This window comes from Musa acuminata, chromosome BXJ1-9 (assembly GCF_036884655.1).
Source record: "Musa acuminata AAA Group cultivar baxijiao chromosome BXJ1-9, Cavendish_Baxijiao_AAA, whole genome shotgun sequence".
Classification (NCBI taxonomy): Eukaryota; Viridiplantae; Streptophyta; class Magnoliopsida; order Zingiberales; family Musaceae; genus Musa; species Musa acuminata.
This window is the reverse complement of record NC_088335.1, coordinates 43,637,031-43,662,967: the sequence shown is the minus strand read 5'-3', so window position 1 is coordinate 43,662,967 and position 25,937 is coordinate 43,637,031. Positions and strand designations below refer to the sequence as shown.

Below are 25,937 nucleotides of genomic sequence, written 5' to 3'. Positions count from 1 at the left end.
ATAATTTTTCCATTCATTGTGTGTTGGTTCTTCCTGTAGCAAATGTTTCTGTATCTTGGAGTGCCTAATTTTTCTTGCTTAATCAATCATGCATGACTTGTTCTTACTGCCTATATCATAGACACACACAATTGTATATTGGGAACTTTTATGCCCATAATCTTTTCAAATTCAGACAGTATGAAATATTGGATCACCATCTTCTATATCTATTTCTATACAAATGGTAGCAGGACAGTTCTCTTCACCAAACTGTTCTTGCGGCATAAGAGAGCCACTTGTTCTTTGTCAGTATCATTTGGTTATTATTCACATTTATGGGAAATGGATTGTGACTCAGTAAATGTTAATGATGGTTTTGCTTCTCTTTAAATTGCTCTCAATTGTCTCAAAAATAGAAGATATAGATAGCAGGAATTGGAGAAGCATATTTTGCAAAAGCAGGAGATATGGAGATGTATCTTCAAAGTAAGTGTTTTCCTTTTGTTTATTCCTTTAATTTTGAGTTTTTATATATTTACTTACATATCCTTACAAAAATGTAAAAAAATTAGTTAATCTCTATCAATCTATTGCAATTAGAGGCATCAAAATTTTTATCCATTTAAAAATATTCTCTGAATAGGATTGAGTGATGTGTATTGATTGTTAGCAAAATTTTAGGTACTGTTAAGTTTATATTTTGTTAGCTCAAGTAAATTATACTCGGTCATGGTTTGTAATGATCAACTTAAATGTTGTGTGTGTATATATATATATATATATATATATATATATATATATATATATATATATATATGTGTGTGTGTGTGTGTGTGTGTACTATTCATAATCTCTTTATAACCATTAACAATCACTTGTTATGGATAATTCCTAAAAATAATAAAAAAAACATTATTTTATTATTTACAATTCTAATATTATCAATTTTATCTCTTTTTTCTTTCTTCACAATCCCTTATTAGTCATTGTCGAAGATGTTGCTTGCCATCATCGTCACTCCATGTTGTATGACCTTGCTCATCGAGGAAGAAGAAGAAGGGGAGGGATAGTTTAAAATTTTTTAAATGATATTGTAAATAATAATATCTTATATTTATATATGCTCTCAAGCCATTCGCTTCCTCTATCTCATCTCATTCCTTTTACCTGCCTTGCAATTGGATTTGCCGCACAGGGCCCGTGCTGCAGCCATCAGAGGGGAAAGAACACTGGTCACAAAGTAAGAGCAATCTAAAAGTCTCTGTTTCCAATAAATCATTAATGCAATTTCAAGTATCAATAGATCTAAGTACTCATTAAAACAAATGTTCCACTAGGCATCAACGTGAGAGAAGATCAAAACTTCACCTCCACCACCACTCAAATGCTGTGACAATGATGAGACTGATGAAAACGATAAAAAGAATGCTATATATCGTGTAGATTTTATGACCCCACACGCTGGCAAATATGTAGTAAAGTTCAATGTAGATGGCACTGAAAGGAAGGAAGCCTGCCACTGTCGTCTGAGGTAAAGTGCCTCGATACCATGACAACCGTGGAATCTCTCTCGGGTACTTTGTTGTTCAGCACGGAGCTTGAAACACCGTCGTGCCACTCTTACCGGCAATGCCACCCAACACAAGTAAAGGAGAAGTTACCAGTGCCCATATGAGAATCACAAGGATAGTACCAAAAGGCAATGCTGCAGTGTCACTATACATTATAGCAACAGTATTTTAAGGAAGCAAAATGTCAAGAATAGAGGTCCACAGAATAAGCAGCCTGTCAATATTAAGTTCCTCACCTGAAACCCAAAGTAAGGAGGATTACAAAGGAAAAAATGTACCAATGACAAAAGAACTTGTTCGACTCAATATACTCATACCCAGTTAGTCCCTTCTAGTTGCATGTATAAAGAGGTTGCTGTGTAACCAGCAATTCTGGAAGTAAGAGCATAGATGACAACAAGTGCTGTGAATAGGGCTCCTCGGTTGTATGGATAGAACACACCAACAAGTGCGAGGAGGAAGAGATCAAAGATCAAAATTCAAAAAGCATGCTACTTGTTCTTACAGTGCAAGAAGCTGTGTGCCGGATCCAATAAAAGCTGAAAACAGTGACTTCCTCTTTGGAAACCGGAAGACATCCCCATGAATACACTTCCATCCCGTTTCCTCTTGGTCATCATGAGACTCATCATCATTAGAATATCTTTAAAACAATTACATTTAGTCGGGCAGGCAAAAGCAATTTAAACTAAGTAGATTCACTAGGCATAAAAGCTAAAGGAATGTAGTTATTACCTGATAAAGTCATTTTTTAGCACACGCATAAGGATTGTTGCAAGGAAACTAGTTAAGAGGAGGACTATCACACATGAATTAACAATTGAGAACCAGTGGATCTCCAAATGCTGAGGCATGGAGGAAACTTTTGAGTATTTCTCCATCCTTTTCTCAAAAGGAACGCCGGTCTTTTTCCATGTCACAGAATAGGTGAAATCCACATCAACTTCCTTGTCCTTCGAGATATCCACAAGCATGGTTGGGTCAGGTTGGATGCTGATTTCTATCACACGTATAGGATATCAAACTGAATGTGTTTAAAGAGCAGGTACTTGTTCTCGCTTGAATCAACCTTGTTCTTATCAATCCTTCCCAAGAATCCCGAAAGAGGCAGGTCATCATAGAACATCTGAAAGTAGTAGTTTTTTGAAACGGCGTTTCTGAGCTTGGTGACATCTTTTGACATGTGTTTCTTACAAAGAGACTTGGACTGCTTATCCTCCCGGAAATTTAACTCATATGGTGCATCGACCAAACGATCACCATTTAGAACTTCCCCAAGTGCTTCCTTCTTGTCAGTAACATGCTCTACAGACGAAGAATTTAAGAAGAATTCGGCAATGGCAACACTTTCAAACAAGGTGAACTACCAAACCTGGTGTGCAGAACAGTAAGTCATAGAATCGATACGTCTCACTGCAGAACAAATGGAAAATTGACTCATATTTAAGAAACACTAAGAAAATCTATCTAAAGAACAATGAGAAACAATGTGATGCAAAAGGCAGAATAATTGTGCCACTTAAAAACCTGTCAAATCCAATAAAATGCACATGCAGCAATTTCTGGACTGAATAACAAGGAAATGTGAACCGGTAGAACAAGAAGCAGATCAAGACGAAGACTTATTAGCATTATAGTCTAGTCTAAAAATGATTCTACAATGTTCGATGCATATAGTGGAAAGAAGTAAGCAGAAGCAACCATCATCAAGAACTACCAACTCCTAGTACCGAAACACACTGTTGAGGCAATCAATCAAACACCTCATCCTCATCAAAACGAATAGGAAGACACAAGTAAAGGACCCATCTATTCATATGCTGTCCAAAACGCAAACTTAACAACCTATTGTCACGGACTTAGTTAGTTTTGCCTAAGTCGTGCGGCACCTTTGCGTGTCCGTCCGCAAAGGTCAACCTCCCCGAAGCGTCCCATGGTCCATTAGGACCCACAAAAGAGAGAACGGGATAGAAAAAATGCCTCACTCTGGATCCACAAGCAAACATCTCCGAAAACACTTCATAGACAATGCAAATTACAAACAGACTTTACAAGCTATGAACAGTTACACAACAAAAGGTAAAATGATCCATTATAGACCGAAAATCTCTCGCACGCATCCACATGACACAACCTTTATTTATAAGTCTAAAGCGGCCACCAACCTAACTAAAATGGGACTATTAAGCCTTCGGTCGTCCCTCTACATGTTATGCAGAGCATGAACATACCAAAAGACACGGACATACATAAGCATTACATCAAACATCCTATTTAGAAGTTTATCCGTGACATTCTCCCCCACTTATTCCTTCGATGTCCTCGTTGAAGCTTTTGCCGACACTGCAACTCCTCGCCTTTGCTGAGTCTTCAATCTTCTGCTCCAGCTACAATGCGCCTCTTGGCTCCCAACTGCTCTTCGCTGCTGTTTTTGAGCAGTCGAACCTTTGATCCGCCATGTTGCTTCAACTCGCCAATAACTCTGACTCTAGTGTGAGGTTGGCTGAGTTGTGTTGATCCTTGTTGGTTCCTGCGGATCCTCCAGATAAAGGAAAATACCATCCTTACTGCGCCAGTCTCTCAAATACCTCATGCTGCTTGAATTTGGTGGATGCTTGTTGGAGCTTTAATGAGCATCGTCTCGTAAATTTCTGAAGTTTTGGGTCCTTTCTCCACAAAATTTGCTCATTGACTCTTCTTTCACTTAGTTGTCGCATCCAAGTAGGTTTGCATCACTTCCTCTTTCGATTGGCATTTCGTTGGGAAATGAAAGCGGACAATCTACTCTCAGTAACACTGATCACCGTTGGTGAGGATTCGACAACTATTGTCTTCCATTATCTTCGAAGGGTCTTTGAACATATACAGAGTTCCTCTGTTGGATAGATAATAGAATTGGGGTACTCGGTTTCGCTCATTCTCTTAAGAGTTGAGAAGGCAAAGGTTACTTGACTTCGCCCGCCTCCTCGAGGTTGTACTCCATGCATCGAGCTGGTTACTGGCCTTCGCTTGCTCTTTGCTCACACTTCTGAAGCACTTGAAGTGTTTGCACTCTTTGCGTTGAGTTAGCTACTGTGATTCACCTTCTCAATGCCATCGAACTTCTGGAATGCAAGAAGTTTTCACCCCAACTTGGAGTAATTCTCTAATAGATTTGGTCGCCTCTGGGATTATACCGTCTTCTCCATCAACCTTGCCACCAACTCCACTTAGTAGCAAAGGTACAACACCGCGTACTGCCTGCTTCGTTCCTTAGTCATACACTCTTGCCTGACCCGAAGTCCTTCACTTTCGGCTATCATGATGAGAAGCTCGTTGACACCGGTCTTACGAAGTTTCTTGGCCTCTGCCCTTCAGCCTTGTCACGGTACTTGGAGTTTGTCTCTGCATTCTCCACCTCCTTGGCCCCTTTCACGACCAAGCGCTCTCCCTCCATGAGAGGAAGGGATCAATGACTTTCACGGAAGTCCCGCCTCTGTGGTACCATGGCGTTGTCATGCCCATGGCACTACTATCCGTCGCCTCGCATATGCATCTCTTTTCTTCACAATCAGTAGATATGCCTCTGTGGCACTCCTCCGAGTCCACCTCCATTCTAATTGATGCTTGATTTTGGGTAGCTAAGTCCCTCTGGACTCGTCGTCGCTTCCTCGCCCCTTTCGACCCCTTGCTTCAACACCTCGGTGTTCTCCAAGCAGATCCCTTTGGTCGATGGAAAGACAGATTGTAACTCTCATGCATGGCCTCTGCCATCGCATTATAGGGTTTGCATCGATTCTGTTCTCCTTAGCTTCCTTGGTAGCAACGTTCGCTTACTCGACCTTGTCCTCTGACTTGCTGAGCTCCCTTAAGCGAATATGAGCTCTGGAGCAGTCCAACTCTCTAGTTGCTTCGATCATACCTCTGTATGATCAAGTCCCTCCCACAGGACTCACTGGTACTTGCATTCGAACTTTTCCCTTGGTGGAACACAACCCCCATATGCTGATGACCAAGGTTTTCATCCGATGCAAAATTCGATGCACGCACGGAAGACCCGCCTCTGCGGTACCATGGCCTTCACTCCTTGAATCCATAGCCCTTCTTACTGTCGTGTTGTTCACCGAAGTGGAGCTTCCAGTAGCTCCCGATCATACCTCTGTATGATCTAGTTCCTCACGGGACTATGTCGTGTGTATCGCATTGCCATGAACTGTTCCACCACGATCCGTTGCACCATGTCGCCTCCTGATGACATCTCTATTGCATTCTGATCCTTGTAATATGAACTCGAATTGTGAACCCTTCATGTGTGGCCTCTGCCAATACATCACAGGGTCTCTTCCACCTTCGATTTTGTTCGCTCCTTTGGCAATCGACCTTCATCCACCCACTCTTGGTTCACACCTAGATGAAGCACCGCTCTAGGACAGTCCGTCGCCTAGTAGCTCCCGAAGTCCCCCGACTTCGCTGCAATTAGTGCACCATTGTCTAGATCCTTGGCCTCTACCCCTACCAGCACAATCTTCACTATGCACCGCTTCCTTCATGGAAAATTGAATAACAACACTGTGGCATATTCTTCAAGAGTACCCACCTCTGCATCCTCTTGCCCCGTGCTAAGGCCTTCTGAACCCAACTTCACCTCCACAAATTGAGTTGCCTTAGTTCCTCCATCAAATGCTCCTCCGAAATAAGGTGCATGTGCCCAGAAGCTCCCTTCGTCTTTGGCACCATGCAAGATGAGTTCGCCCCGTCAGAATGAATGAACCATGGAACAACATGATCCTACTCTTGTCTCTGCAAGAGTTCATATCCTTGACCTGTGTCCAAGGAAAGCACTATGCCTCCGCTCTATGTTCCATCTTCTATGTTTGCTCCCTTCATCCGGCTTGGGTACTTCGCTAAGTTACACCCAAGTTGCTCCGCTCCTCGTTTTTGCATTGAGTTGATGGTGGCCCTCGCACCCACCATTACATGGGTCAGCCCTCCCTTGAGTCTGATCTCCATATCGACTCCAAGTGTGCCTTCATTTGTGTTGCTTTAGGTCACTCCCCCACTTGATCTCGCAATGCATCCACCAATGCATTCTCTCGAGCGAGATCATGCGACGACTCCTCATCACTTGCTCAGTCCATTGAGCTTCGTGGAGTTGTTGTTTGTTGAGGTACTCCTCCTCAACGTATGAGGTCTGTCCCATATGATTCTCCCTCTGGAGAGCCGGGACTTATCCCTCCTGGATAACTGTCCCGTTGGAGTAACATCTCTCTTCGTTTCGGAGACCACCATCCCCTTGGACTACTCAAATCTACTGAACAAACTATGCATTGTTCTGCCTCCTGCAAACGCACTTGCTAGATTGCGACTCCACGTTAATACAGCCCTCGCTGCACCACTCAAGGCCTAGCAACATGCTTAACTCGTTGCACACTTCAGCCTCCTACGGACGTATCCTTCACATGCCGAAGAGAAAGTTTCAATGCTCCATAGCGCCGAGTTTCGATCACCTTGGGATGGCCATGAATATTCCATCGTCCGCATACAAGCCCATGCATGAGGACCAAATTCTTCGAGCTAGCAATTCCCCTCACCTCTGTGAGTTTTGCATAACTCTTTCGGTTGTTGATCAACTCATTCCACCTTGTATGGTCTCATCCTTTACCAAGCGCCTCACTTGCCTTGAACACCATCAAGTATAGTTGTTAACATTGAGCCGTAGCTCAAACTCAGTCATCCCAACCTTTGTACGCTTCGTATTCTTCCAAGCTTGTCTGTTCTCGTGATGCCTCTTGCGTGAAGGGTTGGTCATTCCTCTGAATATCAATCTCAGATGTCCGCTCCTCCGAGCGACTCTTTTTCCCTACATCTTCATGCCTGTTTTCCCCCCAAACGGTCACGCGTGTGCTGACTGCCCTCAACGCAGCCCCGCTAGGTCCCCCACGTTTGCATGCTAAGTGTTTCTATGAGTGCTTGTCCCACTCTGATACCATCTGTCACGGACTTAGCTGGCTTTGCCTAAGTCGTGCGGCACCCTTGCGTGTCCGTCCGCAAAGGACAGCCTCCTTGAAGCCTCCCATGATCTATTAGGACCCACAAAAGAGAGAACGGGATAGAGAAAACGCTCACTCGAGATCCATAAGCAAACATCTCTGAAAACACTTCATAGATAATGCAAATTACAAACAGACTTTATAAGCTCTGAACAGTTACACAATAAAGGATAAAATGATCCATTACAGACCGAAAATCTCTCGCACATGTCCACATGACACAATCTTTATTTATAAACCTAAAGCGGCCACCAACCTAACTAAAATGAGACTATTAAGCTTTCGGTCGTCCCTCTACATGCTGTGCAGAGCATGAACATACCAAAAGACATGGACATACATAAGCATTACATCAAACATCCTGTTTAGAAGTTTGTCTACGACACTATGACGGAAAAGTAATCAGGCACTCGGAGATCGATGAGCATGGGTAGAAGAAGACTCAAATTACCTTGGGTTGTGGAAAGGTCCGACCTTGTTCGCATAGAACGGGACGCGATCGCCCTCCTTGTACCTGTGATTAGATCCATCCGCACCGGCTCTCAACCCGCACGCCAACAGCAGACGCAGCAGCGCAGCTGACTCCGCCTTCGCCATCACCGAATCAAATACCTTCTTCGTGGGGTGAGAATATCCAGCGAAAGCAAGACAAAAATTGATCTTCAGCCGGTTAACGATTCGCCGGGAAAGGTTTTAGTTGCTGGATCTACGGGAACAAAGATATGTCAACGTGCTTTTGTACCCGCTTACCCCCCTTAACTTGCGGTACAGGGATACGACGTCGGCCCCACCGATGGGTGCAGCACAGGGACCGAGCGACATACCCAATCGTATCAACTACTGACGAGGCGGGTAGAAATAATGGGTTTGAATAGAGGAGGCGAGTAGCATATAGAGGCGGTGGACGGGGAATGGGCGGAGGCGACAAGTGGCGAGGAAGGCGTCGAACAAAGGGTCAGGCCTCGTAATGACAACAAGTGAGCAGGCGACGTCGACGAAGGGAAGGCCATGGACAGCGAAAGGGGAAGGAAAGGGGCATTTACGAAATTTCAATAAATAAGAGGCATTATCTGAAAAATAAATAGAGTCGCCTTCCGAGAAAAATAAAATTCATTGTTTTGCTAAAATGATTCTTAGCACAATATTATTAACAAAATACTAAGCAACATGTCTAAAATTATGCCCTTAATGAAACACTCAGCTGCTAAAACATGATATTTAAACATTTGGATGAATTGATTGCAAGCATTATTGTGGTATATTACTTTTTGTACGTTTAACTTTTTTGATTGCATACAAAAAGTTAATGAAAGCATAGCGATGTTTACAACAAGTCTGGCAAGAGATTCATTAGTAATAATTCCAAGCAAAAACACGAACAGATATCGGCGAAGGTTGAAAACAAGCAATAAAAAGCAAAGTTGTTTCACTGCAAAATTTCGCATTCATAACACTACTATCATGTAAAATACTGATCCATTGAACTGAGGCTCTCGTGCTATGCCTGTTTGAATCTCCGCTACCAACTTGGAAACCTAACTTAGATCAGCCTCATCTAATGATCCATCCTCTCCAGTCGAAGTAATTCAAGAAAAATTTGCGGCAGAAAAGGATAATACCATCGTGTAATTAGTAGCCATAACCTGACGACAAACGCCATATAACACACATCACATCAGAAGGCAAATGAAGTGGAAAGCAAATACGAATAAATATTCCGAGTGTCGTTTGGTAATGAAAATACCTGAGTTGTCCATTGGATTTCCTGCAGGAAGAGTTTCGGGCTCTTTGATGTCAACAACCACAACGTCTGATGTGAGGAAAGTCTTGGCTACTGAAGCAGCATGTTCCAAGCAACATCTCACCACCTGTTTCATTCATAAAGGTAAGCTCGACTTCCTACAGCAGATGCAACAGTTGGGTTTGGAGCGGGGACATATTCACCACTATTTGGTGTCAACCAATCATATTAAAACAAAGAATCCGATATGCACATGATTTTTTTTTTTTTTCATCTACCACCGAATAAATATATAAGGTAACTAGACATTATTTTGGTAGCAGTTTAAATGCAATGCCACCAAACATATGTATGGTCTCCAGATCAAACAGTGATGTTAAAGGAAATTTAAATTTCAAATTTGTCATTCACAAATTGTTGCCTATGTTTTAGCAGGACTTTGGAACAGAAGAGTTTTCTTGTTGCTGGTTATATGGGCTTCTACTGCCACTTGTACAGGGGGTGGAGTTGCCACCCTTTTGTATGGCCCAAGGATGGGCCTGAATCAACCAGGGAAAGAAAAGGCATGTGACAGACTATATCTGTAACCCAGAAGCTTATGCTCATAATATCCATAAAGAGGTTTATTTTCTTTCTGGGTACATCGTTTGGTACCACAAGGTCAGAAAGTACTAGAATAACATTCGGACTGGGCTTCAAGGGTCCTCAAATATTAAGTAAATTAAATTAATATTTCATATCCATGCATCATTTAATGATTATACATATTATAGTAAATTTCACTCTTCACAGCCCTGCACCAAAATTACCTGTCTGCTCCAATACCTCACTTTCAATGTTACCTTACTTTCAGGAAGAAGAATCCAAGTTCACATATTAATATCTTGTACTGCGATAGAACAATACGATTTAGACAAACTAACATTCCTTATGCAATTTTAGATTGCTTAAATACAAGCAAAAAAATTCTGACTATGATTCTGATGACAAAAGTCAAGAATCCTAATCTCTACAAAAAGCCTTCAGCTTGCAAGTGCATTTGTTCATTAAACAGGAAAAGCTAATTATAATTGCTCTAATTGTGATTGATTCATAAAAAGCCTTCAGCATACTAGTGCATTTGTTCATTAAACAGGAAAATAATAATCAAACTATAATTGATCAGCCGAATGGATGGAAAATGCCAGTAAGGCACTAAATTACTAATCCTGTAACAGCATGGAAATGAGATAGGTAGTGACCCATGATTCCTACTGCAAAACATTACGAGTTCTTCTGAAAGAGTTACATATTACCAGACAGGAGATTTTTGTTTCATGTAAACAAGGGACACCACTTGCAGGGAAGGAAACATACGAACCTTGGTAGGATCAATTATACCCGCAGCCATCAAATCCTCATATATTCCCGTAGCAGCATTGTAACCAAACTTGAAGTTTTCATTGCTCAGCACCTATTGTAATTATCAGTCAAATGAGTTGCGTAAAATGCAAATCTGTTTAACAGACACTAATGCAAGAAAACCTAAGGCATCGATACCTTCTCTGTTACCACACTTCCATTTACACCGGCATTTTTAGCAATCAACTTAAGTGGGTAGCTCAAGGCCCTCTTTACTATGTCTGCTCCAACCTGCAAAAGTAACACAAGCAAGAAAGCATTGACATAACAAGTCTTTGCCTGTCAGTATTTAGAAAAGTTTGCGTTGCACATGAACCACAAGTGTCTTCTCCTAAGAGAGGAATTTTTATTATGTGTACTGCTAACCTTTTGCTCATCATTATCAAGAGTCTCCTTGATGGCATCGACTTTCGAAGCAAGCCTCAGAAGGGTACAACCACCACCAACAACAATACCTTCCTCAACAGCAGCCTAAACATAAAATTATAATATGAAGATGGGCGATAAAGATGTAACTCTTATACAGATATGGCATACCCAATGATGAAACTCAATTTGACAGCTAAAAGACATACCTTGGTAGCATTCAGGGCATCTTCAACTCTCAATTTCTTCTCTTTTAGCTCTGTTTCTGTTTGTGCTCCAACCTGCTCAAGTTTGAAAGAAGAATGTAAAACACAATGTGCCATTTATGTCTTACCACGGTGCCTAAAATACATAAAACAAAAGGAGAAAGAGAAAGAGAGAGAGAGATATGGTGTAACCTCAGGATAAATGCATAAATGCTTCAGCCTACCTGAATGACTGCAACACCACCAGAGAGCTTTGCTACTCTCTCGTTTAGCTTTTCCTTCTCATATTCTTGCTCTGCAGCCTAGAAAAAGAGATGGATAGAGTTTAGGTAAGCTAAACAAAAGAAAGAAGCATCGTTTTCATAGTCTATAACCTCAATTAGATTCTTGATCTGTGCAACTCTTTTGTTTACTTCCTCCTGTGTAGTCCCGTCACCAACTATGGTACTCGAATCTTTCGTGAGTACAACCTTTGCAGCAGTACCCAAGACCTCTTTTCCCGCTTTATCCAAGGAAAGCCCAACTTCATCTCTGATTACAGTGGCTGCACAAAACCAATGGTCTTCATGATATTAGAATGACTAAGTCGATACAGAATGGATGTATCCTAATGAGTTAATTATGAAGAAAAAGACAGATCAACCTCCTGTCAATATCGCAATGTCGTCAAGGTACTGACTTTTGCGTTCCCCAAATCCAGGAGCTTTAAGTGCAGCAATCTTCAATGACCCTCTTAGTTTGTTCACAACAAGGGTTGCAAGGGCTTCCTGTTCAATATCTTCTGAAATTATCACGACTGGGTATCCCCCTCTTATGGCATCTTCCAACACATTGATAAGATCTCTTGCATTTGTAATTTTCTTGTCAACAAGAAGCAACTGAAAATACAATGTGATATGACCATAAAAATACAAGATTACCATCATATAGATAGAATGGAAAAAAGACTATATATTTTGATGCCAATTACGACACCTTATTGAACCAGTGAAGTACCAGCACATCATGTGATATACAGGCATGACCATGTGGCATCATTGTGTAGAAAAAAAAAATACCAACTGGTACAAAGCTATATGGTTCAGTACTTGTACGACTGTTATTTAAGACCTTGCTTATGACATTATAAAATATATTACTCTGAATTTGAGATCAGACCTTGCAATTCTCATATTCAGCGGTCATCTTTTCACTGTCTGTCACAAAGTAAGGGGAAATATAACCCCGGTCAAACTGCATCCCCTCAACAACATAGAGGTTGTTTTCAGCACTTTTCCCTTCTTCAAGGGTAACCACACCCTTCCTCCCAACCTTGCTCATTGCCTCAGCTATCATGTTCCCTATTTCATAGTTGTTACCAGCACTAACAGCTGCAACATCTGCAAGTTCACTGTCCTCAACCTGCAACATGATAACGCACGATTACGAAAAGAGAATTTCATGACCATTACCCTATATTTATGCTAGCCTGGCATGGATATTAGGTAAGATGAGTCACAGTCTCTGACAAAGTATTCAATTTACCTCTTTAGACATCTTCTTAAGTTCAGAAACTAGTGCTTTGGCTGTTTTCTCGATGCCACGGGTAATCTGAACTGGGTTGGCACCGGCTGCAACCACCTGCATGAGTTACAGGTAAGAACCAAGAGACTCGATCACCCTCCCATCATGACAAAATTGGATTAGGATGATGTACCTTAACACCTTCTGCAATCATCCCTTGAGCAAGAACAACAGAAGTAGTTGTCCCATCCCCAGCCAAGTCATTGGTCTTGGCAGCCGCTTGTCTTACTAGCTTGGCACCAATGTTCTCAACAGGATCCTCTAGCTCAACCTGTGAATCAGTTAGAGTTGGCCAAGAATCCAATTAAACCTCACATAATAGAGTTTTATTCTTCATGACTTCGAGGTTCAAAGCACCAAACATCAATTTGTTTCAGAATTGAAGAAAAGGGATGGAAAAGGCATGCTGTGAATTCCCAGTTATAGTTACTACTTACTAGACTGTTGAGGAGGAGCACGATAGCAGTCACTGACAAATGTCACTCGATATAACAAAGGAGATACTACCAGCAACAATTGCAAACAAAGAAAAACAAAGGCAACAAGCAGAATGTGTGAAAAATGCAAGAGGAAATCCTTAGGTTATTGATTATTTTCTTAATATGCTATAACATTAATTCTCCTAACTAAATATCTCAGATGTGCAGTTTCCCAGATCCAAGCATCCCTTTTGAACATGCTTGAAACAGGAAGAAAAGTCATCGTGGAGAATGCATTTGGGTAAAGGTCCCTATGAGGAACTGACTCTTCCATGCAAGAATTTTCTCCCAGAAAAGGTATCTACACTTGTCATCAGGCTTTGTTTGGCTCCAGAAAAGAAATACAAGAGAGACAAAAATCAAGGTGCAATTTCTCTAGATATATGGTAGTCTGAATATATACTCCACCTTAAACAACTCCTGTATGTTAGAATAGTTGTAAACAACCTATCAACAAGGTCCAGGCATCTATTAATTCCATGGAAATGACACCGCAATTAGTATATATACCAAGATGAAGGACACAATTAGCTACAAGTTCAAGAGTAGGCCATCTAATATTTTTATGCACAGCAAAATCAAAAGATGGAGCATATCATTATACCTTGGACATGAAATACAAGAAACACCCACCTCTTTTGCTACTGTAACCCCATCATTTACGATCTTAGGTGATCCATACTTGCTTTCCAAGACAACATTCCTGCCCTTAGGACCAAGTGTAACCCCAACAAGATCAGCAAGCTTGTTGACACCAGTCTGATATTGCATCACAAGAAAAACATGAAGGGATTAGAAACAACAAAAAGAAATATTTTATTGTTAAAGGAAAGATTTTATTGGAAGAATTATATCATATACAGAACACACTTGTAGCTTTTTGATAGCTGATCCATCTTTGTTGAAGTATAATTCCTTAGCCATTGCATTAATCTTGCAGTTGCCTCTTCTCAGTGAACCCAAGCTCTGTCTCCTGCTGCTGATCGAACTGGATGATATAGATGCAAACGAAGAAAACTGGGATAACTTTTGTTTGGAAGCTAAGAGCTTCTTATCTGTTCTGAAGTTGCTAGGAGAAGCAATAGCACCAAGAGTAGACAACGTGTAGGAAGCTGAGGCCATTGCCTGTTAATGAGAAACGCAACAATTTCATAGGTCATAATGATGCACATCAAATAGTCACCTCTACAGAGGTCAAAGTTTTATAAACACAATAGTGTCCGATGAAGCAAGATAAACATATATTGTTTTGTAGGCAGAAAGACAATAAGCATGGAGCACAGAAATGACAAAGAAACATAAAGGCCCAAAAATGCTCCAAGATCCCAACAGTGGTAGCAGAAGATAGTGCATATTATATTCAAGTTCAAAAGTATAATATGATGCCACTTGTTCATGCTGCAAATTGATGGTTGGATGTTCAATTATCACCATAAGCAACTATTTATCTGACAAAAGGAACAGGTCAGAATGTGGAATTAAAAAACTCACTGCAAAAGTTGGATCCCACATAACTCGGGCATAAATTTTATTGCACTATCACACAAACTGAAAATAACTTCCCAGCCAAAGGGAAACAAAGTATAAGAGATGCCATGCTGATATAGGTCATTCAAGTATAAATCATGAAACCTGTAGAAGACTTCGTAAGGTAACCCACTTCCTACGGCTTGCAATTGTGACCATTATTCAGTTAGGTTAGGATGGTATGATCCATGGAAAACCTATCTCAATAACCATATTTTTCAACTGTCAGAAATGTCAAATATCACAGGCCATAGGTCATAGGTCAATCAGTCTAGTAAAACTGCAAACTCTAAATTCATGTCCTCAGGATCTTATTCCTGCTATGGTCAGTTCAACCAGACTAGTAATATTATATATTCTAGATTTGCATCCCCCCAATTTTCTTCCTGCTATTGGACCTAACACAATGCATGTACATGTATCACTCACCTTTTAGAACCTTAGTTGCCCACCTTCTCTTCACATCCACACCCATTGCATCCTTATCTAGTCCCACTATCAATTTCAGAACATGACTCACACATGCACTTCCTCTAAGCATACACGTTATGACTTAATTCTCCAAAGCATGTGCAGAATATAAAAAAATAAAATTGGTGAAACGTGAAATTTTTAGAAATCTTTTCTTGTTTAACTATCTTTGAAAAACAAAAATGATGCAAGTAATTCACTCAATCCATGAAAACTAGAAGGGAACTATTTTTAAATAGTTCATCCCATTAGCTAGCAACATCTCAGTCCAAAATAGTTTCACCTCAAATCTGTTTCATCTTTTCTATCTTCTTCTTTCTTATTCTTACTCAAAAAAGAAGAAGCATCTCCCATTCCCCATTCCCCAGACGAAAAGGGAAAAACGAAGCAATCATACACGCAAGAAGTAATAAGAGATATAATTCCACATTAGACAAAATAATCGAAGATTTAAACATTTGAATCACAAATAAAGCCCCTACAGAATAAAAGCCCATCGACCATGCTACAGAACAAGGCTCAACAAACGAACCAGATACGAAATCAAGATTCATGAGCGAATCAAACTCTTCATGGCAACAAGGTAAACCCCACACCCCCAATCGAATCCAGAACAAACAAAGCCAGCTGAGGCTAGATCGAAGGCGGGAAACGGGACGGCAACAAATGTCTCACCGTTAAAAGCGATCGAAGGGCTGCAGATTGCTTGCGATGCGGAGAGTTTGGCTGCCGGCGAGGGTACCAAAGTCGAGGCGGATGAGATTTTATGGGAGGAGAACGAGGTTTCCGATCCGCTTCGTTCGTGAAGATTCGGGGCGATCTCGGCCGTTGGATTCAGCGATGCGAGTTCTGTTCCGATGGAACTATCTAGAAGTCGAAAGCAGCTGTCAGTCCGTGTACTGCTTCGTCATAATTACGAATTAACTAGCTTCTGTTACATGCATTCTTTTATGGTAATATAGTAATTTCAAATTATATATATATATAGTAATTTCAGAATTCTCTTCTACTTGCACAATAATCTTTGTCTTTTTTAATTAACTAAAATTTATTTAATAAAGGATAAATTTTAGAAAAAATCTCTAAAGTTTAGAAAAAAATCTGTAAAATTTAAATTTTTACATGTAGCATCTCAACTTTGAAAAATCTTTATAAAACACTCCTGATTATATGAAAAGATCATTATACATCTAAAAATTTTTAAAAAATATTTTTTTATTATATTTGTCATTGCCTCCATTGAACCCGTTACCACCTCTACTAATTTTGACCTTGCACATTTTGCTCATGCACCTCGCGTAAGGGCTCATCCGAATACTCGTCCCTCAACTCGTGATTGGCCCTCACACAAAAGCCTATTATTACTACTCACAACTCTTAAACTCAACCAACCCTCTCTCCGCCATCACAGTGTTAGGATCGAGAGCACTAAGAGGGGGGGGTGAATTAGTGCAGCGGAAATCTTTGAGCGATTAAAAATGAAAGCTGCGTTCGTTCGATAAAAACGATTTCGATGTAAAAGCCGATTTTAAGATCACTTAAGATTAAGCGCAGTTTTACTTCTAAACGCAGTTTACGTCTAAACCCAGTTTGCGTCTAAGCGCAGTTTACGTCTAACCGCAGTTTGCGTCTAAACACAATTTACGTTTAAATGCAGTTTGCATCTAAACGCAGATTTACGTCTAAACGCAGATTTACGTCTAAACGCAGATTTACGTCTAAACTCAGTTTATGTCTAAAACGCAGTTTTACGTTTAAACGTAGTTTGCGTCTAAACGCAGTTTTACGTCTAAACGCAGATTTACGTCTAAACGCAGATTTACGTCTAAACTCAGTTTACGTCTAAAACGTCTAAACACAGTTTGGGCAGTTTTACGTCTAAACGCAATTTTACGTCTAGACGCAGTTTCAAAGGGATCTGAACTTAGAAACTCGTTCGTAAAAGCGCAGAAGACAGTTTTGCAGAATCAAGGCGTAAACGTAAACTGCAATGTAAATATCGTACGAAAACACTGGTTTACGTCTGAAAGCAGATTCGGACAAATCAGCACTTAGAAACTTGTTCGTGAAGGTGCAGAAGACAGTTTTGCAGAATCAAAACGTAAACGTAAACTGTAATGTACGAAAACACCGATTTACGTCTGAATGCAGATTCGGAAAGAATAGCACTTAGAACTTGTTCGTAAAAGCGCAGAGAGCAGTAGTTATGAAGGAGGTTTGCAGTAATGATAAAGTGCTAAAAAATAAACGCAAACCAGAGATTTAGAGTGGTTCAGTCAGTCTTGACCTACTCCACTTTTGGCTTCCTCCACCGACGAGGTCACCGACGTCAACTAGAGGCCTTCCTTCAATAGGCGAAGGCCAACTGCCCTTTTACAGTTTCTCTCCTTTTGACAGGCTCAGGAGACAACCTTTACAGACCTTTCTCTCCTCACTTTACAACTCAAAACTTGAAGAACAGAATGAGGAGATTTAAAGGTTTTACAACACTTTTGAGCTCTTAGAATCACAGAAAAGATCAAGATTTCGGTGTAGGTCTGTATCTCTTCAGTGCTGAATGGGTGGGGTATTTATAGGCCCCAACCCAATTCAAATTTGGAGCTCAAAACGATCAAATCCCGGAATTTCGGGATCAGGCGGTTGTACCTCTTGACTGGAGAGGTTGCACCGCCTGGCAGAGCTCGAAGACTGAGCCCAGGCGGTGCCACCTCTTGACTGAGGCGGTTGCACCTCTCTGCCAGAGCTCGAAGACCGAGCTCAGGCGGTGCCACCTCTCTGTCAGGGAGGTTGCACCGCCCAGTCTTGCTCGAAGACTGAGCTCAGGCGGTGCCACCTCCTGGCTGGGGCGGTTGCACCACCCAGTCTCGCTGGGAGACTTAGCCCAGGCGGTGCCACCTCCTGGCCTGGGCGGTTGCACCTCCTGGTGCAATCAGGGTCCGAATGGTTAGCTCCATTCGGCCCAATTTCAGTCTTTCAGGGGCCCAATTGCCCCAAGATTAAGCCAACGGGATCACCTCCCATTTTCCAACTTAATCAACGTGCTAACTACGATTAAATCTAAGACAATTTCTGCAGCTTTGCTTCGGTGCGTCAATCGCTTCTTCCGGCGAGTTTCCGGCGAACTTCCGTCGATCATCCGATGAACCCTCGGTGATGCTTCTACGGACTTCCGGCAAACTCCTGGACTTTGCGACGATCCACTTGGCAAGTTCCAATGAGCTTCGCTTGGCAAGCTTCTGGACTTCTCGGATCTGTTCTCGCAGAACCTCCGACGATCGTCCGAACTTCCGTCGAACTCTCGAACTCCCAACGTGATCATGATCTTGACTCCGGCGCAACTCCTGCTGCTTGTCTAACTTTCATCGTAGTTAATCCTGCACACTTATCTCAACACATAGATTAGACAACAAATGACAATTGACTTCATCATCAAAATCCGAGATTCAACAATCTCCCCCTTTTTGATGATGACAATCAATTGATAATGGAGTTATCCTTAACTCCCCCTGTCTATATGCCATAGTTGAGATAAGTCAACATTGAATTCAAGACCCAAGAATTCAAGTGACGTATTGATAAGTTAGATCAGTTAAACTTATCAATACTCCCATCATGATACTCATCATGATGTATCTCTTCAAAGATGATGTCAAGGCTTGACATACATCATCAAGTTTGTATGATTGTGTTTGTAACTATTCATAATGTAGTTTGAACATTATTATATAAAGCTGTGAAGCACTATTACATGATGCACACATTTGAAATATTCTAACAAGTTTTGCATTTTCTTCACATGATAAGATATCAACTCAGGGCATAATGCAAACTTTAGCACATGTTCATATATTTCTTGGTGATGCAAGGATGGCATAATCATAGCAGTGTTTATAGCATCACTCATAGTATTTCTAATCATAGCAGTGTTCATATATCAACTCAGGGCATAATGCAAACTTTAGCACATGTTCATATATCTCTTGGTGATGCAAGGATGGCATAATCATAGCAGTGTTTATCAATTCATATATTTCTCCCCCTTTGTCATCAACAAAAAGCATAGTAATTATGATACCAGGAAAATAATATTAGCAAGCTTATAGAGGAATTTTACATAGATTACTTTAAATACTTCTTCCCCTTTTTGTTATATACGTAAAGATTTTGCAGGATGGAATACATACACATCACTTCATCAAATTTATTCATGAAAGTGTACGAGAAAATCTGTTTTATAGCATTCGAATAAATAAGATGCATTCGGACAAGATTTTGTTGCAGATTTTCACATAGAAACATGGCAATCAAGTGATTTGATAATTCAATATAGTCCAAAAAATGATTTTAGCAAGTTTATCTATTCGGACACATCAACATTCCTAATTCTCTTCGAATGAAATCAAGCCACAAGGTTTTCAAAACTTTTAGTTTCAAAGCACAACATTCTTAATTTGGACACATCACATACCAACCAGTAATGATACCATAAAAATCTGAGATAACTTTTACCACAAGGCGCAAGATAGATGTTTACAGCCAGCACATCAGAAGTGAGTAACATAAGAAGTTTACAACAACAACAGGTGTTCAACAAGTTCATTGATGAGGTGGAAAATTAAAGTGCCTAAACAAGGAGTCAAATTGACTATGAATTTGCTACAGCTCAGATAGGATTTGATCTTATCGTTGTTCAATCCGTTCTTGTCTCTGTTCGAATCGATCCATTCGAATCCCAATTTCTTCGATGGATGTATGAGTTTGCTCAACTGGATGTGTTTCCTCAAAGGGAAGGGTCGGAGGAGATTGGGTACCCCTAAATACTGGTGTTTCCGGTTCTGGTTCAGGTTGAGGGTGATCAGTCCTTCTAGGGATTCTAACCCAGTTACCATTTCTATAGTAACATCTTAGTCGGTGAAGTAGATTTTTGTTTATTATGCTGAATCTATCTGCTTTCATTACTTCTTCTTCTGGTGGTATTAGAATGTCGTAAGCTTTCATTATTCTTGTGATTATACCACCATATGGGAGCATCATATCTTTCTTAGATAATTCTAACATGTTTTGTTGGATAAGATAACCAAGACAGATGTCATGTCCCTTCATGATTAAGTACATAGTTCCTAATTCTAATTGACTTACTTCATCATGATGGTATTGTTTAGGAAGAATTATACTAGTCATGATATGATAAAATATCTTAGTGTTCAAAGGCAATAGATATTCACAACTTTTAGGAACCAATGCTATGTTTGGATTGGCAAAGATTGTTCCTAAGGCTTCAACATAGGATGTTCCAATACTTTCATCATCCCATGATCCTCTAAAGTAAAGTCCTATACTTTTTATGGGAATGCCTATCATATCACAAATGAACCTATCAATGATTGAGATGTGTTGTCCTAAAAGATAGGTGGACATCCTTTCTTCATCATCTATTTGTATGTTATTGTAAAATAATCTAACTAGCCTAGGATAGATGGGTTCGTTAATCTGCAAGATTGGAAGTAGATCTAGGTTTGCAAACCATTGGATAGTCTCTAAGTCTCTTAGTTCATTTAGATATACGTATTTTCCCTTATTGATACTTCTAAGTTCGAAAGAGGGAAATTTTTCAGCATGGTTTTTTGAATCGAAAAGGGTTAAATCAAACTCTTCTACTAATCTCCTCTTTCCCTTGTCCCTTGAGGATCTTCTAGATCCCATAACTACTGCTGTTTAGAGGGATGATGATGAGCAAGAGTAAATGAAGAACAAAACAGAATTTAAGGGCTTCTTAGAGAGTACCTTTGTGAAATCTTCAAGAGAAGGAAGGATTCTTGATGTTTTGCTCCGAAATGGGAGGTATTTGGAAGGCTTAGAGGAGTGAAATGAGAATGGAGGTGACTTGGAAGAGTAGAGGAGGAAATGGGAGTGAGTTGGGGTCGGTTCTACCGCCGGCCCTAGCGTGGGTTTAAAAAGGCAGAGTTGCGGGCGGTTGCACCTCTGGCTGGAGCGGTGCAACCGCTGGCAACCCGTGGTAGCTGGAGGTGCCACCGCTAGCTGGAGAGGTGCCACCGCTTGCAGCCAGTGAGCACCTAATGTGATTTGATCAGGGAGCCTTTGCCTTGAGGAGAGTTTTTCATTTCAGAGCATTTAACGTTTCTTACATGATTTCGTATGAGTTTTTATTTAAGGAAGAAGCTCTTGTACGATCAAGATAGATCTTTTAACGTGCGTATGTCGTACGTATGTTGATAGTTTGTTTGGTATCCCTTTTAAGATCATGACATATTTAGTTTCTTCATGATACAAGAATTAATTCGTAGATGATAGAGTTGACGGGTTCGAAGATCAAGGGGATATGTGAATTTGGGAATCATATGTTTCTAATAAGGTTGTATCCCAATCGCATTTGTGATTTCATAACTTCCACTTGTTACTTTAGTGTTGCGAGTTCCTTTTTGACTGTTGGTTTATGACTATCGAGAATCAAGGAGCAGAATATTATTTCTTGCTCCAGCCTAAAATTTTAATGGTTTTATAGGAAGGGATGATTTTTAGGTACCCATTTGCTTTTGGGTGTCTCACAAATAGATCTACATTTCCTATCATGTTGCATAGAATTTGTCATGGTTCCTTTAGGAACCCAAATCAATTTGTTTGGACATATTTTCTTGAATGGACAACTATGTGTCTTGTGTCTAAATTTGCAACAAAAGTTGCATTTGTTTTGATGTTGAACATGTAAGATGGAGCCTTTGTTGGGAAATCATTGGGGAGCGACATCATATGCGCAGCGGAAGAACAAGAAAATAAAAATCCCCGATTCCCAAAAAGATGTTCGTCGTCGTGCGAAGATTGGTGCGCAAAAATCCGCAAAACACAAAACTGCGTATAGAGATTGTGTTACCTAGGGAGATCGTATATCCCTGTTTCCTTGCAGATCCTTAGGAGAGGGTGAAGGAGGTCAAGCGTCCTCCTCTCTAGCGGTGATCCACACAGCAGGGTTGCGACAACGCTCCTCAAAACTCCAGGCCTACTCTGAGGTGGAGAGGGAGAGGAGAATAGGAAAGGCAAGCAAAGACTCTAGCCTATGAGGCTGTGAATCCCTCCTATTTATAGAGATCCCGTGTCAAACCCTAATGGGTCCTTCCTTAGTGGGTATTGGATCTGCATCCAATAAGACAAGGGCTCCGTCGGATATCTCATATCCGAACCTCTACTCATCGCAATGCCTACCATATGTGTGTGACCCTCTAGGCCCAATATCGAGCTGGCCGTGAGTCATACCTATCAGAACTCCTTCTAACTCAGTGAATTATTATCTCTGTAATAATTCACTCGACTCATCGACTACGGACGTACTAGGCCACTACGCCGTAGTCCCCAGACGATATAGGGGAATCCAATCCATTGGACCTGTCTGTCCTCAGTTACCATGTACCTATAGTCCCTCATCCATCTAATATCCCAGAGACCGTATATCGAGCATGGTGCTGTCAGACCCATACGGTTTCTACTCGAGTCTCGCTCTAATCGGATTCTCCCGGAGAACTCTTTCTCTCTCAACCCGAATGACCCTGGCCAGGGATTTGTCTGAACAAGAACACATAGGATATTCCTCTCATGACGCCGAGAGTGGATGATCCTCTATTGACACTCAATAGCCCTCGTAAGGTCGACTACCACTCCCAATGACCAGCTGTACTAGATTTGGGGACAGCCAAACCTATAAGTCTGGTATCAAAGAGTGGAGCACTCATACAGGACATCCTTGGTGTCTCAAGTCTAAGGACCAGATACACCACTAGGACTACGGAATCACTGTCTGACAATAAGGCATCATCAACCATCCAGCATTCCGTAAGCGGATCAATCAGTGAACTCATTCTCCAATGAGCACCTGTATTGTATCCCTAGTGTCCCTACACGAGCAGCTATGAGACCAGCTGCATCCATCATATGGACGGGTATACAACACACCAGTCTATCCGGTTATCACGATGTCCCTCTCGAGTAACCTATGACCGGGATTATTTAGGATATGTGTTTAAAGGTGAATCGATCTCATTATCGTGATCTCATCACGATCCGATTCCCATTGCACAAATCCAAGGACATCACAATATATATATACATTTATGCAATAGTTATAAAGTGATATACGCCAAAATATAATAAGCAAAAAGATTCTGTATCAAGTCACACGTGCCATCACTCACGTGATTGGCTTGCTGGGCACCTATGACTAGCAGCCTTTTATGAAGGTGGTTGGATTTTGGTGAGAACTTCTCACGAATCCAATTTCACTTCTTTTGGGAACGTGACCCTTGTTTGTAAGGATCATGTTCAATGACTTGCTACCAACCTCGAATTTCTTCAAGGTGTCCTTAAGTAGCAAGTTTTCTTTTTGGAGAGTTTCTAGATCATGGCATTTTATGCATGGGCTTAAACTATCATGATGTTCAGCATTTAACTTATCGAAATTGCAAATAAGACTATCATGCTCCTTTTTTAGCAATTTGTATTTACCACTGATAGTCTTACACTCATCAAACAATTCATGGAAAGCATTTAATAATTCATCGAATGATAAATCTGCATCTATTGAATTTGTTACCTCATTTTCGATGGCCATTAAGGCATAATGAGCAACTTGCTCGGTGTTGGACTCCTCTTCTTCGGATGCGCTCGAGTCATCCCATGTTGCTTGAAGCGCCTTCTTCTTCGATGTTCTCCTTTTGACTTGGGGACAATCACTCTTGTAGTGTCCCAGCTTTTTGCATTCATAGCAGATTACTTGGTCCTTCTTGGGTTCAAGTTTATTTTTTGCATCATTTTTAAACTTTCTTGTTAGAAGTGCCAAGTCATCATCACAGTCCTCATCACTTGAGTTTTCTCTCAAGTGGCATTCAGAAGTTTTGAGTGCCATATCCTTCCTGTTCTTTGGAAGGATGTCTTCTTGCTCTTCATGAGCTTTACAAGTCATTTCGTAGGTCATTAATGATCCGATTAGTTCTTCAAGAGGAAAATTTCGCAGATCTTTTGCCTCTTGAATAGCAGTGACTTTAGGATCCCAACTCTTAGGAAGGGATCTTAGTATCTTATTAACAAGCTCAAAATCCGAAAAGCTCTTTCCGAGTCCTTTTAGACCGTTGACGACATCCGTGAAACGGGTAAACATGTCGCCAATGGTTTCACTCGGTTTCATCCGAAAAAGTTCGAAAGAATGTAACAGCAAATTGATTTTTGACTCTTTTACTCTACTTGTGCCTTCATGGGTCACTTCGAGTGTGTGCCAAATATCAAATGCAGTTTCACAAGTTGAAACACGATTAAACTCGTTTTTATCAAGTGCACAAAATAAGGCATTCATAGCCTTTGCATTAAGAGCGAAAGCCTTCTTCTCCAAATCATTCCAATCGATCATTGGAAGAGAAGACTTCGAAAATCCGTTTTATTCCACAATTCAAAATCCATAGAAATAAGAAAGATCCTCATTCGGGTCTTCCAGTAGGTGTAGTCCGTCCCATTAAACATGGGTGGACGCGTAATAGAATGACCCTCTTGGTTTCCGGCATATGCCATTTCTCTTGGGTTTTAATCCGTTAGAGAGTTAACCTTGCTCTGATACCAATTGTTAGGATCGAGAGCACTAAGAGGGGGGGGTGAATTAGTGCAGCGGAAATCTTTGAGCGATTAAAAATGAAAGCTGCGTTCGTTCGATAAAAACGATTTCGATATAAAAGCCGATTTTAAGATCACTTAAGATTAAGCGCAGTTTTACTTCTAAACGCAGTTTACATCTAAACCCAGTTTGCGCCTAAGCGCAGTTTACGTCTAACCGCAGTTTGCGTCTAAACACAATTTACGTTTAAATGCAGTTTGCGTCTAAACGCAGTTTTACGTCTAAAGGCAGATTTACGTCTAAACGCAGATTTACGTCTAAACTCAGTTTACGTCTAAAACGCAGTTTTACGTTTAAACGTAGTTTGCGTCTAAATGCAGTTTTACGTCTAAACGTAGATTTACGTCTAAACGCAGATTTACGTCTAAACTCAGTTTACGTCTAAAACGTCTAAACACAGTTTGGGCAGTTTTACGTCTAAACGCAATTTTACGTCTAGACGCAGTTTCAAAGGGATCTGAACTTAGAAACTCGTTCGTAAAAGCGCAGAAGACAGTTTTGCAGAATCAAGGCGTAAACGTAAACTGCAATGTAAATATCGTACGAAAACACTGGTTTACGTCTGAAAGCAGATTCGGACAAATCAGCACTTAGAAACTTGTTCGTGAAGGTGCAGAAGACAGTTTTGCAGAATCAAAACGTAAACGTAAATTGTAATGTACGAAAACACCGATTTACGTCTGAATGCAGATTCGGAAAGAACAACACTTAGAACTTGTTCGTAAAAGCGCAGAGAGCAGTAGTTATGAAGGAGGTTTGCAGTAATGATAAAGTGCTAAAAAATAAACGCAAACCAGAGATTTAGAGTGGTTCGGTCAGTCTTGACCTACTCCACTTTTGGCTTCCTCCACCGACGAGGTCACCGACGTCAACTAGAGGCCTTCCTTCAATAGGCGAAGGCCAACTGCCCTTTTACAGTTTCTCTCCTTTTGAC

At 40.8% G+C, this 25,937-nt stretch overlaps 1 protein-coding gene and 1 pseudogene across 2 annotated transcripts; both read right to left on the bottom strand.

Annotated features, from left to right (window-relative positions):
• Positions 1 to 890: 890 nt before the first annotated feature.
• Positions 891 to 8,842, bottom strand: LOC135593660 (transmembrane 9 superfamily member 2-like; annotated as a pseudogene).
• Positions 8,843 to 8,991: 149 nt separating this feature from the next.
• LOC103998748 (ruBisCO large subunit-binding protein subunit beta, chloroplastic) lies at positions 8,992 to 16,169 on the bottom strand. 2 transcript variants are annotated; one of them, XM_009420315.3, is made up of 15 exons: positions 16,012 to 16,169; positions 14,209 to 14,463; positions 13,972 to 14,097; positions 12,993 to 13,130; positions 12,821 to 12,916; positions 12,455 to 12,697; positions 11,940 to 12,174; positions 11,671 to 11,840; positions 11,521 to 11,598; positions 11,300 to 11,371; positions 11,091 to 11,195; positions 10,863 to 10,955; positions 10,684 to 10,776; positions 9,327 to 9,450; positions 8,992 to 9,225 (listed from the first exon to the last, which is right to left on the bottom strand). In XM_009420315.3, the coding sequence occupies exons 2-15, from the start codon at positions 14,458 to 14,460 to the stop codon at positions 9,212 to 9,214; spliced, it is 1,839 nt and encodes a 612-aa protein (XP_009418590.2). In that variant the 5' UTR covers positions 14,461 to 14,463; positions 16,012 to 16,169; the 3' UTR covers positions 8,992 to 9,211. The 2 variants fall into 2 exon arrangements, with proteins under 2 accessions (XP_009418590.2, XP_064939936.1); XM_065083864.1 differs by lacking the exon at positions 16,012 to 16,169 and adding an exon at positions 15,869 to 15,889.
• Between the last annotated feature and the right edge of the window lie 9,768 nt (positions 16,170 to 25,937).